At 46.9% G+C, this 16,078-nt stretch overlaps 1 protein-coding gene across 1 annotated transcript in view; it reads left to right on the plus strand.

Annotated features, from left to right (window-relative positions):
- The window catches only part of Efcab6 (EF-hand calcium binding domain 6), a 190,341-nt gene that overhangs the window by 122,151 nt on the left and 52,112 nt on the right, over nucleotides 1-16,078 (plus strand). Inside the window, 1 exon segment of the mRNA XM_048803015.1 lies at nucleotides 10,434-10,552. Within this exon segment, the coding sequence (XP_048658972.1) occupies nucleotides 10,434-10,552 (119 nt within the window).

Consider the following 16,078-nt stretch of genomic DNA (forward strand, 5'->3'; position numbering starts at 1 on the left):
TATTTCTGGTCCTCTATTTCATTCCATTAGTCTCCACACCTATTTTCAGGCCAGCACCATGCTGTTTTTGTTACAAGGGTTCTGCAGTATGTTTTGAAATCAAGTATGTGATGCCTTCAGCACTACTCTTTGGGCTCAGGATTACTATGGCTATTCGGGGTCTTTTGTGATTCCACATGAATTTTAGTTTTTGGTTTTTTCCTAGTTCATGTCATTGGTACTTAGATGGGAGACTACTTTGGATCTATAGATCACCTGGGTAGTGTGGTGATCTTAGCAATACTAATTCCCCCAATCCATGAACATGGGCTATCATTCCACCTTCTAGTGTCTTCAGTTTCTTTCTTCTTTGTTTTGTAATTTTCAATGTACAGGTCTTTCACATCTTTAGTTAGGTTTATTACTTAGGGGTGTGTGTGTGTGTGTGTGTGTGTGTGTGTGTTTGGGGGGGTCCATTGTGAACAAAATTACATTACTGATTTCTTTCTTAGCAAATTTATTATTGGTTATATAGAAAAACTTATTATTTTTATATGTTGATTTTTGTATCCTGCTACTTTCCTGAATTTACATATCAGTTCTAAAAGTCTTTTGTTATAGTTTTAGAATTTTTTTCCATACAAAGAACCATATCACCAGAAAACAGGAATAATTTGACTCTGTCTTTCCTGCTTGTATCCCTTTTATTTCTTTCACTTGCTTAATTGCTTAAGCTAAAATTTCTAGTACTGTATTGAATAAGAATTGTGAGATGAGCACCCTTGTCTCGTTCCTGATCTTAGAAGAAATGCTTTCAGTCTGAAATGCTCATTCAGTATTGTTTTGGCTATGGGTTTATCTTTATTATGTTAAGGTATGATTTTTTATACGTAATTTATTCAGGGATTTTATCATGTCAAAGGCTTTTCCTGCATCTATTGAGATGACCATGTGATTTTTTTTATCTTTAGTTCCTTTTATGTGCTATATTATGTTCATTGATTTGCACGTGTCAAACCATCCTTGCATCCCTGAAATGAAACCAACTTAATCATGGTGTGGGATCTTTTTAATGTGCTAATGAGTTTGATTTGCGAGTATTTTATTGGGAATTTTGGCATCCATGCTATCAGGGATATCAATCTATAGTGTCCTTCTTTTGTTGTGTCTTTATCAGGGCTTGTTAGCAGGGTAATACTGACTTAGTAGAATGACTTTGGAAGGGTCCATTCTGTTTCTAACTTATGAAATAGTTTGAAGAGCACTGGTGATAATTCTTCTTTAAAAGTCTGGTAAAATTCAGCCATGAATAAATTCAGTCCTAGCCTTTTCTTTTTTGTGAGAACTTTTTGTTACTGTTTCAATCTCAGTACTTGTTATTTATCTATTTGGTTTATTATATCCTCTTTGTTCAATTTTGGTAGCCCATAGGATCCAGACCTTTTTTTTATTTATTGGCATAGATTGTTTTTCAAAATATTCCCTAACAATCCTTTTTTATTTACTTTCAGTGCCATCAGCTGTAATGTCACCTTTTTCAGTTCTAATTTTCATTTTTTTAATTTTTTATTTTATTTTTTTAAAGAGAGAGAGAGAGAGAGAGAGAGAGAGAGAGAAATTTTTTAATATTTATTTTTTAGTTTTTGGCAGACACAACATCTTTGTATGTGGTGCTGAGGACCGAACCCGGGCCGCACACATGCCAGGCGAGCGCGCTACCACTTGAGCCACATCCCCAGCCCCAGTTCTAATTTTTCTAAAAAAATATTTTGTAGCTGTAGATGAATGACAGCATGCCTCTATTTTATTTGTTTATTTTCATACAATGCAAAGGATCAAACCCACATGCCAGGCAAGGCTCTGCCACGGGGCTACAGCCCCAGCCCCTTTCAGCTCTAATTTTATTTATATGAGTTTTCTCTATCTTTCTTTTGGTTAGTTTCACTAAAGTTTTGTCAATTTTATTTTCAAAGAACCACCTCTGATTTGTTGCTCCCTTGTACTGTTTTTTCAGTCTCTATTTCACTTATTTCTGATCTAATTTTTATTATTTCTTTCCTTCTACTGATTTGGGGTTTGATTTGTTCTTGTTTTTCTGAGACCTCGGGATGCATTGTTAAATTGTTTACTTGAGATATTTTTTTGTTATAGGCACTCATTGCTATAAACTTCCATCGTAGGGCTTTTTCTCTGTGTCCTAGAAGTTCTGATATGTTGTGCTCCCATTTCTATTGTTTAAAGGAATCTTGAATTCCCCCCACTTCTTCAGTGACCTGTTCAGTTAGTAGTGTGTGGTCTAATCTCCCTGTATAATTTCTGAAATTTCTCTGGCTGTTGATTTCTAATTTAATTCTATTGTGATCAGATAAGATGCAATCAATTATTTCAGTTTTTGAATTTATTGGACTTGTTTTGTAGTCTGAAATATAGTCTATTTTGGAAAAAGTTCCATATGCTAATTAAAAGTACGTATATTCTGAAGCTGTTAGATGAAACATTCTGTTAGTCCTGTAACATGTCTGTCAAGTCCTCTGATCTACAGTTCAATGTAACTGATGCTTCTTTGCTAATTTTTTGTCTATTGGTGGGAGTGAAGTATTGAGGTCTCCCACTATTATCAGATTTGGGCCTGCTCTTCTCCCTTGTCAGAGTCGACGTCTGGCAGTCACGGCACATATATTTAGGATCCTTAGATTTTCTTGATGAACTTTTCCCGGTTGATGTTCCTGACCTTTTTGTCTCTTCCCATTTTTGTCTTGGAGGCTGTTTTGTCAGAGACAAGCCTGGCTGTCCCTGCTCACTTGGGATTTCATTTGCATGGAGTGTTATCTCCTTTCACTTTCAGTCTGTGTCCGTCTGCAGTGAGGCGAGTCTCTCTGCAGCGCCTATTGATGTGCCTTGTTTTATGATCCATTCAGCCTGAGTCTTTGAACTGGAGTTTGAGACCATTTGCGTTCGGTTATTATCGAAAGGTCTGTGTTGTTCCCGAACTTTTCTTGTTTCTTCTGGTTGTTTTGAACATTCTTGGTGAGTTTGGTGGCGTCTGCGTTGTTCCTGTTTGATGATTCCCTGGTTTTCACTTGCAGGCCTACTCTTCAGTGAGGTCTACTGTCTCATGAGCTGTGACGATCATCCTTCCTCTCCTGGGCGTCTTCCTAGTGCTGGTCTGGTGGCCATGGATTCCTTAGTTCATGCTTCTCTTGGACGTCTACTTCTCCTTCAGTTCTGAGTAGGGCAATCTTGGTTGGTGGTCATTTTCTTTCAGGACTGAAATAGATCATTCCATGCTCTCCTGGCCTTCGGGATCTCCAATGAGAAATCTTCTGTTGGTCTCATGGGTCTGCCTTTGAATGTGACTTGGTGCTCTCCTACAGATTTTAATATTCTTTCTCTGTCCTATCAATTAACATGGCAATTTAATATCTTGTGGACAGGTTCTTTTCTGCCATGTCCATTTGGAGTTCTGAATGCCTCCTGTACTTCAATGTCCATGTCTTTCCCAAGATTTGGGTGATTTTCCTCTATTATGTCATGGACTAGGTTTTCTGTGCCTTCAGTCTGTATGCCATTTATGAAATATTGTGTCTTTTATGGTGTTCCCATTGAGTCTGTGTCACTCATTGTTTCTTTTTTTCCCCTTTATTTTTGTATGAATGTAATATTTCATCACAATTGTCTTTAAGCTCTGATATTCTTTCTTTTGCTTGACCTGGTCGGTTGGGAAGCTTTCAACTGAGTTTTTCATCTGGCTTATTAAGCTTTTGATTTACAAGATTTATTTGGTTCTTTTTCAAAATTTCTATCTTTTTTACTGAATTTCTCATTCATATCCTGCATCATCTTCCTTAATTCATTCAAGTGTTTACCTGTATTCTCTTAGAATTCAATAATCTTTTTAAAAACTATTCTTTTTCCAGCACTTCATTCACTTCTATGTCTATGGAATCTGTTATTGCAGAAAAATGAACTTTAGGAGTCATAGTGCCTTGTTTTTTCATATTTCTTGAGTTTCTGTGCTATTTATGCATCTTTGGGATGGATCTCTCTCCATTTTTATGCAAGGGCCTTCCCTTGACACTGTGTCTTGGGGTGTCGTTTGTCGTGTAGGATTGAATTGATTCCAATTACAGTGTAATCTCCCTATGGCTCCTGTGGCTGTGACGGGTGGGTTTCGACACAATGTGAACCGCATTAGAGTACCACAAGAGTGGGGTCCCTCTGGTAATTCGGGCAGGTGTGACATAGAAGAGTGTTTGGGATGCGCCCTCTGTGGTTTCTCCTCCTGTCAGGTGCTAGGGTTTGCATGGACACTGTTGATACTGACTGTGTTACTTAAAGGAGATTCCAATGCTGGTTTTTCCACTTGTGATTAAAGAACCTGCAGTTTGGGGCCTCTGTAGACGCAGGAATAGTTCTGGTGTTTTATGTGGAAAGCTAGGGCTGGGATCACAGCTCCCCCTCGGTGGCACTCACGTCCGATCTTGACAGTGATGTGCCATCTGGCAGGGGGTGGGAGGGACTAATGTCAAGGACCCTCAACATTATCTGATGTCCACAACGGTTGTGTTTTTCTCTCTGCTGTTAATGTGAGGGTGACTATCTAGGAGCAGGATGTCAGATACTCCTAGCTGTGTCCACCTAGGGACAGATCACTGGTTGGGGGCTTTTGTCCCCCCATTGTTTAAATTGAGGTATCTGCCAAAGTTGGAGCAGGACTAGGTGGTGGCTGCGGTAGGTGCAGTTCCTTTGCCTGACGTCTGCCAAGCCCCAGGCGTGGCCCTCAGTGCTGCTGTTCTGGTTCTGCCTCGGGGAGAAGTAGACGAGTGGTGGGCGCCATCTTGAGTCTTTGAGATGTTTCTAAACTAAATTCTCACTTTCAAGGTCAACTGACACTTAGGAAGGTGAGTAATTGTAGGAGTTACATCGGGGAAATTCATGGTGTTATTTCAGGCTTGATCAGAATTAAAAATTTAAATGAAAAGTATGAGAAGCTGTCATACCTAATTTTGCACAATTATAAACATACACTTTAAAGAGCTCTCTCTTCCTATCTTGCCAAAATTATAGGAATCATGTATAGGGCAAACGCCTCTATGACAGTCGCACAGATTGTGGTTATGACGTTGAGTTGAGGATGTGTATCTGGCAGTGACAGTGACAGCTAGCTCTACCTACAGGATTCGAGAATGGAATGGACAAAACTAGGTTCATTCTGAAACAGAGGACGTGGAATCACCATTTTATGTGGCACAAGGACACAGGAACTTCACTCTCAAAAGTATTTTAAAACTGCACGATGAAAGTACTTTCACATCATCTTGACCAAGTCTCCAATTCGTTTCATCTTCTAGTTTTCCTTCTGTCTGCTCTTTCTGGGCCTGCGCCCAATATGAAGTTCTGTCCATTATGTCCCTCACATGACCAGGACCGCCTCTCCTAGACCCTGTCCTCAATGGATGGACTGGCTATGCTGCTGGCCAGGCCACCTAGTTCCAGAACAAAGCTCTGCATGGCCCACTGAGCCAGCCAGCTTTTGGAGCTGCCTTGTGGACCCAGGAGCATGGAGCAGGATCTAGGCTAGACACCCAGTGTGTACCAGCTGGGGAAGAGGGGGACACGCTGCCAGGCTCCGTCTTCCCCACCTTCCGCCAGCTCGTGCAGTCCTGAGCCCCCTTTCTCGGAAGCCACCTTTCCCTCACACACACTGCGGCTCCTCTTCCTCTCCCTATAGTCTGCCTGTTACGCAGAACAGACCAGCCTTCTGCCCCAGGTGCTGCTGCTGCTGTCCTGTGGAGCCCAGGGACTCTGACAACCAACCCCAGGGACCTGCCCAGCCTCGCCCTTCCATGCTCTGATTTAGTCAGCACATACTGACTGACTTTGCACCAGACTCAGTGCTAACCAAGATCAGTCTGATCCTTGCCTCGTGGTCCTCACAAACCAGTAGAGTTGATCACCATGAGCAATAAAGCAGATTATTCACAGCACAAATCAGTGAGCAGGCTGCTGGTGTGGCCAGCAGCTGGGTCACCTCGTCCCTGAAACACCTCCCTCCCCCAACTCCCTGTTGGTCTGTGTGGTCATGTTCTGGATAAGGGCTTCTAACAGGCATGAGGTGGCACCTTATTGTTGTTTGAATTTCCGTTTCCTTGATGACATGTGAGGTAGAGCATCTTTTCATGTGCTTATTTGTCATCTATCGTGTCTTTCCAGTGAGCTGTTTGTAAAGGTCTTGTTTTAGTCAGCTATTTCGCCACTGTGAGTAAAGGACCCAACCAGCACCATCACAGAGGAGGAGAGGTTTGAGGGCTCACGGTTTCAGAGGTCTTAGTTCACAGAAGGCCAGCTCCGTTCCTGGGGGCTGGAGGTGAGGCTGAGCATCATGGTGGGAGAGTGTGGCAGAGGGAAGCAGCTCATGGTGATCAAGAAGCAGAGAAGGAGGTCTCCACTCTCCAGATACAACTGTATACCCCAAAGCCACGCCTCAGTTCCCACCTCCTCCAGCCACACCCACCACTTCAGTTATCACCCAGTTAATCCTATCAGGGGATTAACTCCCTGATTGGGGTAAGGCTCTTACAAGCTTTTACAACCCAATCACGTCTCCTCTGACCCTTCATGCACTGACTCACACTTGAGCTTTTGGGGGACACCTCACATCCAAACCGTAACAGGGCTTAGCCCTTTTGTAAGTTGAATTGTTCTGGATAATAGTCCTGTCTTAGATAAGGTCTGTTCCAAATTCTTCCTCCCAGGGTGTGGTTTGGTTTTTGTTTCTTGGCAGTGTCTTTCACTGAGCAGAGTCTTTAATTCTAGAGAAGTCTGACTCATCAATTCTTCATGTATTACATTTTTCTGAAAGTTACTGCCAAACCCCTATCACTCAGGTTTTCTCTGATATTTTTCATCTGTTATTTCTTAGGTGTTTTAATTTGGGGCTTTACAGTTAGGCCCGTGACCCCATCTAAGCCGTCTCTTGTGGGGGGTGGAAGGCCTGGGCTGTCCTGTTGTTCCGGACTGCTTGCTGGGAAGCGCTTTTCTCCGTCGTTGTGCCTTTGCCCCTTTGCCAAGGACTGGTGGATGGTTTTTATGAGGGTCTGCTCCCAGGCCTCCATCCTGTTCCAGGACCACTTTGTCCTTCTGCGACACCACACTGTCCTGACGCCTGCAGCTCTGCAGCACACCTCCAGGTTGGACAGGTCACTGCTCCATCTCTGGTCTTCCGCTTCAGCGTTGCATGGGCTATCCTGGGTCTGTTGCCTCTCCATATGAACCCTAAGTCAGTTCTTTATCCATGTCTTCCTGGGGTTTTAATTGGACTGTATTGAACCTCTGGATCAAGTTGGGAGGAACTGACTTGATGAAATCGAGACTTCCCATCCATAGGAGCATCTCTCCATTTATTTAGTTCTCTGATTTCTTTCATACAGATCTTGTACGTATTTTGGTCAATTTTTAGCTAAATATCTCATTCTTGGGGGTCCTAATGTAAAGAGTATTGTATTTTAATCTCCAATTCCAGTTGCTCATTGCTGCTATTTGGGAAAGTGACTGACTTTTGTATATTAACCTTGTATTGGGCAACATTGGTTCATTGCTCATGAGTTACAGGAGGTCTCTTTTTGTCAATTCTTTTGTATCTGCCACATAGACAGTCATGTCATCTGTGAACAGTGTCAGCTCTTCCTTCTCAATCTGTGTACCTTTAATTTATTTTATCTCACTGTCTTAGCTAGGACTTGCAATACAGTGTTAAAAAGCAGTGGTGACAGGGGACATCCTCATCTCAGTCCTGATCTTGGTGGCAAAGCTTCCAGTTTCCCGTCATTAAGTGTGGTGCTGTCTGCTGCTGTTCCATAGGTGTCTTCCATCACCAAGAGCTTTTTCTTTATCTATGGCAGGACCATGTGATTTCTCTCCTTTTCTCCATTGTGGGAGGGATTACATGAGTGGACTTTCAGGTGTTGAACCATCCTTGCACTCCAGGTTAAACCACTAGCTCACACTCTGTAACTTTATAATTGTTGGACTCAGTTTGCTGATATTTTCTTTTTTTTTTTTCCAAAACTATTCCCAGAGCGATTATTTTAAGGGTTTATTACGTGAAAATGGGGGAGGCACAGTAAAGACCTTAGATGCCAAGCTGAGGTGTTTTTTTGTTTTTTGTTTTAATTAAGTGGTAAGAAGAGAAAGGATATTATTGAGCAAGATTGTTGAGCACTTATTGTTGAGTGTCACTATTTAACGAACATTCCCTCCTTAAGCTTTTTTTTTTTAATTTTTATTGTTGGTTGTTCAAAACATTACATAGTTCTTGACATATCATATTTCACACTTTGATTCAAGTGGGTTATGAACTCCCATTTTTACCCCGTATACAGATTGCAGAATCACATCGGTTACATATCCACTGATTTACATATTGCCATTGCTGATATTTTCTTGAGGATTCTTACTTCTATGTGAAGTGACATTAGTGTGTGGTTTTCTTTCCTTGTAGGCCTTGTCTGGTGTGGTATTAGTGTGGTGCTGGTCTAGGAGTGACCAGGGGATCTTCTTTCTGATCCTGTCCCCCTGATTTTGTGGAGGTTTGTGCTCATGATCATCTGGTGCAGCGAGTGGTGACTCTCTGAACCCCCATCTGTCTCTGCAGTTGGGGGCCATGGTTTGACCCATGACCTCACTTCTCTTATAAACCTAAAAAGAGTTGTTGATTTTTCAATTTGCTCAGATTTTTACAAGTCATTGGGACAGATAGGTGACTTCCAAGATTTTTATGTTTCAGACCTGCTGTGTGTTTTTAAAGGGATTTGAAATTCTCTTGATTTAATTTTTTTAAAGTTTGTCTTTTGATTTGTGACTCTACTGTGGAATATATAAAATGCTTGTAATTCAAATAAATTTAAAGTGGTCACCATTGGCCCACTGTCCAGGCATAGGAAAGGAATCCTGTCATTATCTTAGGCCAGAAGTCAGCACACTTTTTCTGTGAGGGGCCAGACAGTGAATACGTTTGGCCCTGTGGACCCCACAGCTCTATCACACAGACTTGACCCTTTATTGTAGCCCTTGGTGCCTTCAGACTTGATATTTTCCACTCTAGTGGATGTGTAATAGTATTTGATTGCAGTTTTCATTAGCATTTTATTGGTTATTAATGAGGTTGAGCATCTTTTCATTTGTGTATTCATTAATCAGGTTTTCTTTTTTGCAAAGTGCTTGTTCGAGAGTTTTTATAGTCTTCACGCTAAGCTATATTCTTTCTTATTGGGCGATATCTTATCTTCCCCCACTGCCTTACCTCATGCCCACTGGTGACCTGGACACTCGTGTGTGTGTGTGTGTGTGTGTGTGTGGTGTAGGAGGTGGAACCCAGGGCCTCGCATGTGCTGGATGAACACTGCTACTGAGCCACGCCCTGGCCCTGGTCAATCCTCTTCCCTAAGTGAGCTCTGATGCAAATGTCCTCTCCTAGTCTGTGCCCTGTTTTTATGCTTTTTATCTGGTGTCCTTTGACAAATGTATTTTTAATGTGGTCACATTTATTAACCTTTCTCTGTGGGTCTTGTGTAAGAAGTCCTGTCTCCCACCCCTGCAGGCATGACGATGTGCTCTCACGTCTCCCCTGGGTACTCACCTGATTGGCTTCTCACTGAGCTCCTGAGATCTGGACTGGACACTCAGATGTGCTATGAGGCCTGGACCCATTTCATGTCTTGGGAATGACCTTCCCGGTGTCCCTCATTTCCTTGTAGCCTGTCTTCCCCACTATCTTACCCCATGCCCACTGGGTGCCTTGCTCTGTTCTGTTGGTCAGTTCGTCCATCCCAGCCCCACACCACATCTTCATGGTTGCTGTAACTTATTGGTGCATCTTAGTTAACTGGTGGGCATTCCTTTGACTCATCCTTCAATCAGTTTGACATAGTCTATTAAAAAAAAAAATCTCTTGGGATGTTTGGAGAAAATGGCCTCTTTCCTATTTTGGAGTCTTCTAATTCAGGAACATAGTGTATTTCCACTTATTTTGACCCTCTTTAATACCTTTCAGGAAAGCTTCAGCCTCTTCTACGTGGAGGTCTTACATACCATTCACAGATTTAGTCCCCGGGCTGCATGGCTGAGGTCATGACCTTGGTCTCCTTTCCCAGGACCTGGTTGACCTTTATTTCCAATAGTCTATGGACCCAAGAGGTTGATCTGAACAAGATTCCAGGTCTTGCGACGGAGACCATTCACTCACCCAGAAACAGCCCTCTTGTGCCCATCAGCCTTGTTCCTGGTTTCTCCCACCTTCTCCAGGGGATCAGTGAGGCCCTGAAACTTAGATTAAAAGGTGTTCAGGTGGATGGGAAGAAAGCCACCTCAGATTGTCCCACATATCGATCACTGAGAGTCCTCTAAGTCATCCTGCACATTTTACGTTCCTAAACACCATCTTCTAATGTTTGCAGAATTTTATAGAAACTGACAACGAGGGCAACGGCATTCTTCGACGCAGGGACATAAAGAATGCACTCTATGGCTTTGATATTCCCCTCACACCCAGAGAATTTGAGAAGCTTTGGCAAAGGTAAGCGGTACCTGAAGGCTGGCGGTTTCGTCTGACGTCTGGGCTCACTTGCTACAACAAGCTCCTTACAAATTCCTCATTTCTCCAGAGGAAGGGGAGGGGGGTCTCTGGTCCTGTGTCCGTCTCCTTGATCCTCATTTACCATGGAAAGAGCTGTGGCCAGGCCAGTCTTCAGGATTGGGAAGAGCCGGAGTACCCCAACCAGCACTGCTGGACTCACAGGTCTGCGGGCCCAGGGTCCCGGGAGTTCAAGCCCATACTGTCACCATTTAGTGAAGTAAGTCCTGTCCGAAGACTTCCTCCCGCACCACGCCCTGAGCTACAGGCAGTGGTAAGGGAACAAGTGGCTCCCTGTAGCCCAGAGATGGAAACCAAGTTGCAAAGCTGTTTTATGGATAAGTAATTTGTTAGAAGAAAATAACCAAACTTTTGAAAACTTGGAGTGGTTTCCCAAAGGTCCCCTAAACTGGGAATAGTATCTAATGTAGTGCTATTTGTCAGAATGTATTTTAGATGTAGCTGTCTGGGGACCAGGCTCCTGTTTCGGTGCTCCCTGTGTAGACGGCTAAGTTCCCAGCGCCCCAACAATGTGGCTATTTCTCAGTTTCGGATCCATCTTTGAATCACTTCCTCCTTCAGTATTTGTTAGTTGCCACTGGTGTTCCTCCGGGATGTACCGGTGTCACACATCCGCTCGGGACGCAGGTACACAAAGCGGTTCCTGTCATGGTTTAGCTCTCACCTGCTCACAGTGGAGGCTGAGTGTGGCTGAGTTTGGAACTAGGCAGTGGCTTGTGTCTAGCCTGGAAAAGCAGCTTGAATTATCACAAATCCTTAGTTTTAAAAGATCCCACCCTGGCAGAGAGCAGGTCAGGTGGTGGACGCTAAAAGCCCTGGAGGGTTGGGCAGCATGATGACAGAGACGACCTTGAGACAGCGTTCAAGGTCAAGATGGAGATGGAGGACATTCTGAGTGGAGACTGCCCAACCTGGGCAGTGGCCCAGGACCCGGGCCTAAGGGGAAGGAAGGCCAGTCCCCTCACCGTCATGGTTTCTGGGTGTCATTGACTGAGCACTGGCAGCGACACTCAGTGTGGCTGTGACAGCTCAGAGCTGTGGTCTAGGGCAAGGGTCAGGAACCCATCCAGGGCTGCGCTGGTTCAGGCGTGGGCCTTGGACAGTGCCACCACCATCAGGGGCCCGTGAGCGCCCCGAGCTCCCATGGTGCCAGTCTTGGGAGCAAGAGGCGCAGGAGTCCATGTGTCCCATCTGGAAAGTGACAGCACACACATGTGCCTCTCCAGAGGGGACGGAGCCTTGGCCATTCCTTGGAGGTGGACACTGTGTCGTTAGGCTGAGGTTTCTTAGACGCTACAAACATCATCATGAAATATAAATTTTTCACCTTGTTTTGAAAACTGGCTGTGGTTAGAATAATGTCCACCATTGTCGGCCTGGCCTCGCATCAAGATGCTGAGTGGTTAAGGGTGACTGTTCTACAGCCAGTGTGGGGTGTGACCTCTACCCCACTTCCAGCTGTGTGGCCCTTCTCAAGTTACTTGACTTCTCTGGTCCTCACTCTCCTCCCTACCACCTGGGGATGCCACCAGGCTGGGCTGGGTAACCCCCATCTCTTTGCTGGGTGGCTGGGTGGGTGAGACCAAGATGGATGAAGAGCAGAAGTTTCCTCTCAACAGTGTCACCTGGTTTTAAGAGGTTCACTTGGAGACCCCGTGCCATGTCCCCAGGGATGGATGACAGCCCTGGGGATGAGGGTGCTGCGCCAGGTCTCCAAGCCGAGTACTTCAGGATCTTTACTTTTCAGATAGCAAATCAGTTAGCTGAGCAGTGAGAGGTTCATAGCAGCAGGGCACAGGGTGGGGCGCGAGAAAGGAACCTGGGAGCCTTGAAGCCGGTTGTGGTGCCCCTTCCCTCCTCCTGCCCTTCCCTCAGGGACCCCCCTCACTGCAGGGCCAAGGCTCTGTCAGCCGCAGGTATGCCTCTCAGTCCCGCCCAGGGGCTTGTTTTCCACTCAGTAAGGCAGTTCCCAGGAAGTGTTTGCAAATTAAAGCACCTATTATTTAATTATTTAATTTTATTTCATTAGATGAACTATTCCTAAGCAGTATATCATGCTGTGTCTACATTTCAAAACTCAAGTTTGTATTGATTTCGAATTTTGTTAACCACTGCCCCCTTCCATTTTTTTGTGCTAAAATACGCACAATATAAAAATTATTATTATTATTATTATTATTATTATTATTCCTCTGCCACTGGGACTTGAATCCAGACACACTTTACCACTGAACCACATCCCTAACCCTTTTTATTTTCATTATTGTTTTGAGAGATGGTCTCACTAAGTTTCTCAGGTCCTCCTGCCTCAGCCTCACAAGTCACTGGGATTACGGGCATGGCCACCACACCTGGTCCATGCATCTTGAGCATTTGAAAGCATACAGCTCTGTGGCATTCAGTGAGTCATGACTGTGTGTAGCTGTCCCCGCCATCTATCACCATCACTCTTTGTCTTGTCAAAGTGAAATTCGTAAGTGGCTTTAAGCTGGGTAGTTGAGTGACATTGGCCAGGGCAGGCTATTGACTGCCATCTCTGCGGCTCCCCAGATGGTGTTGTGGCCTGGTGTGGGGTCAGGGTGGGTGATGGTGCTCCCCCTCAGGATCATCAGGAGCCAGTGCCACCCCCGGGCCTGGAGCCCGTGTTCCTGGCCTGCAGAGAGGGGAGGGAGTGAGAGCAGAACGCGGCCAACATGGAGAGGCTGGGGCTGGAGAGGTGGCCATCACTCTGCCCCAAGCTGTTGGCCGGACCCACTGACAGGGCTGCACCTGTCTGAGGGAAGGCTGGGACTGGCGGTCTGCACGTGTTTCCAAGGGAAGAGGCGACAGAGACAGGGGAACTCAGAGTGGCCTCTGCCACATGAGGAGGAGCGTCCAGGCAGAGGGAGGTCCAGGAGCACAGTCCTCAGTGTCCAGGGGGAAAATGCAAAGTGACGTTCCTACAGCGAATGAGGGTGCAGGCGGGACGGGCTGCAAGTCTGAGGGGAATGTGGTGTCATCAGGGACCAGGGGCTGCTGAGTGGAGCCCAGAGGGCAGCAGCGTGTCTCCTGCCTCCACCCTGCGTCACCCCACGGCCCGGCCCAGCCAGGTCCACCGATGCTGCCAAGGCAAATGGGAACCTCAACCTGGGGCCTAACAGGAGCCACGGCCATTGCCCTAGTGGGTCGGCACTGGGAACCCACAGCTCTGCCTCCCCCACCAGGCCGACCTCCTGGAGCTACTGGGGGTGGCACAGAGGACGTGGGGAGGGACAAGCCAGGCCAGGGACCACCTGGCGAACACCCTCCTGGAGAGCAAGGGAGGGTCACAGTGCGACTGCTGACCAACTGGGCAGCCACAAGGACAGCAAGGGACCCTCAGAGAGGAGTGGCCTGCACAGCAGCTAAAGGCATCATGACGCCAAGACAGAGGGGACCTGGTCCTGAAGGCCAGGCACTTAACAGGAAAACAGGCTGGACAGGCCACTTTCTAGAAGATCACCTGGCTGCAGGGAGGGGTGACTGGCAGGAGCCAAGTCTCAGGGCCAGAGGTGAGTGAGGAGTGGTCACGGTCCAAGCAGGAGGAGGCTGTGGCTGTGTGGGCTTGTGCCAGGGGGCTGGAAGGAAGGAGCTGGCCAGAGATGCAGGAGGCGAGGATCGGCCTTCAGGAGCCCAGAAAAGAGGCTGTGCGGGGACAGTGGGTGCTCCCAGGCTGCGGCCTGTGCAGATGGCGGCCGAGCCGAGCGGCCCAAGCTCAAGGCTCTGCTGAGAGCCGGCCCCTGCACCTTGTCCCCGAGAGGCGCAAGGCCTTGGGCTCTGGCCCTCCATGAGTGGCTGGTTCTGGACTGCCCGGCATCTGGAGCATAAAGATTGGTAGCAAAATGAAAACACAGACTGGACCCTGGTTTGCAGTGAGACTGCCTACTCATTTCTGAAGACAAGAAAATCCAGAAAAGCACAAAGAAAGAGGAAACCAGCAGCAACTGCAGGCTCCACTCCGCTCCTGGGGATGAGGAGGGGGCTCCGTGCTTTTTCCCTTTTTCGGCATGTTGTCGTGACCTCAGTTCCAGGGTCCTCGTCCTCCATTCCTCCTGGCTCCTTCCTCACCCTGCAGAGTGTTTGTGGTAGTGACCGAGCCGCGGACGGGGCCTGCTGGCCGTGGGTGGTCCTGGCAGCTGGAGCTGCCTCCTCAGCCGCCCTCATAGCTGGGAGCCAGGCTGGGCCCGAAAGGAACAGGCCAGGGCCGTCTCCCTGGGGTGCCTGGTGGCAGGAAGGAAGGGTGCCACAAAAATGCACCACAGAGAGGCCCCACAGCAGGCAGCGACCCAGGACGTCAGCGCAGGTTGCCAGGTGTGCGACCAGCCAGCCACGCGGCCCGCGGAGGCTGTGGTCAGGTCCTTCCACGTTCACACGTGAGGGACCAGTGACCCACAGTGAGCACACGGTGGGACAGCATCCAGGTGTAAAAAGAAGAGCCGTGGACAGCAGCTTTGTGAGGAGAGGACTCGGGCTTTCAGTTAACAGGAAGTGAGGCCATTCCTGTTGCTCAGCCAAGGCCATGTCCAGAGTGACACTCAGTGGGTGAGTTGCTGGCAGACACTGGAAGGGTGAACCTAGAGGTGGTAAAAGTTGGAAGAAGTTGAGTGAATGGGTTCCTTAGCTTAGCAAAGGGAGATCAATGTGCCGTGACCAGAGGGGTTGAGCAGTAGGCGCCTGCCTGAAGGAGACTGTCCTTGCAGACGTGCTGCCAGGGGGCTGGCTCCTGGCTCGGCAGAGAACATCCCAGAGGTCCGAGCTGTCCAGGGCTCTAGCAGTCTCTGAGGGAGCGGGGTTCCCATCTCCGGCATGGCTCTGTCTGAAGCTAGACCACCACTTGTTGGGAGAATAGAGGAAGGATTTTGGCCCTGGATGGAGACTGGAGCAGACCGTGTCTACCCTTCCGTGATGGACCAAGGTTGCTGAATGTGCCCACAGGGCCAGCATGGGCGTTGGTCACTTCCCATGCTGAAGAAACCCTATTTGAGCTATGAGACCATCTCTAAGACGGGGGGGCCTGGGAGAATTCCTCATGTCCCAGCTGCACGAGGTACCACGTCCACCTCTGCAGCATGACTGGGTCACCAGCAGGCCATATCCCACGCCTCTGACTGCCCCTTACCTCTGTGGCAGTGGTGGTCAAAGCTCCTTCTGAACTTTATGACACAAACCATCTGCAACTGAGCGTGAAGGACTGAGGCTTTCTCAGCAAAGCAGACAACCCATGTGAACATCCAAATGGTGTGGACGAGGGAACTGCCGTGTGTACGATAAGTGGGCAGAGTAATCTGATTATACCATAAATTAATGGCCGCTGCTGTGTGCAAACGCGGGTTTTATGGGGCCTCTGTTATGTGTACGTTTTCCCTGGCACATCTGTTGCTGAACCATTATAAAATTCAACCTTTATAGGCAAGTTGATTTTTTTTAATG

Source organism: Marmota marmota, unplaced genomic scaffold (assembly GCF_001458135.2).
Source record: "Marmota marmota marmota unplaced genomic scaffold, marMar, whole genome shotgun sequence".
Lineage (NCBI taxonomy): Eukaryota > Metazoa > Chordata > Mammalia > Rodentia > Sciuridae > Marmota > Marmota marmota.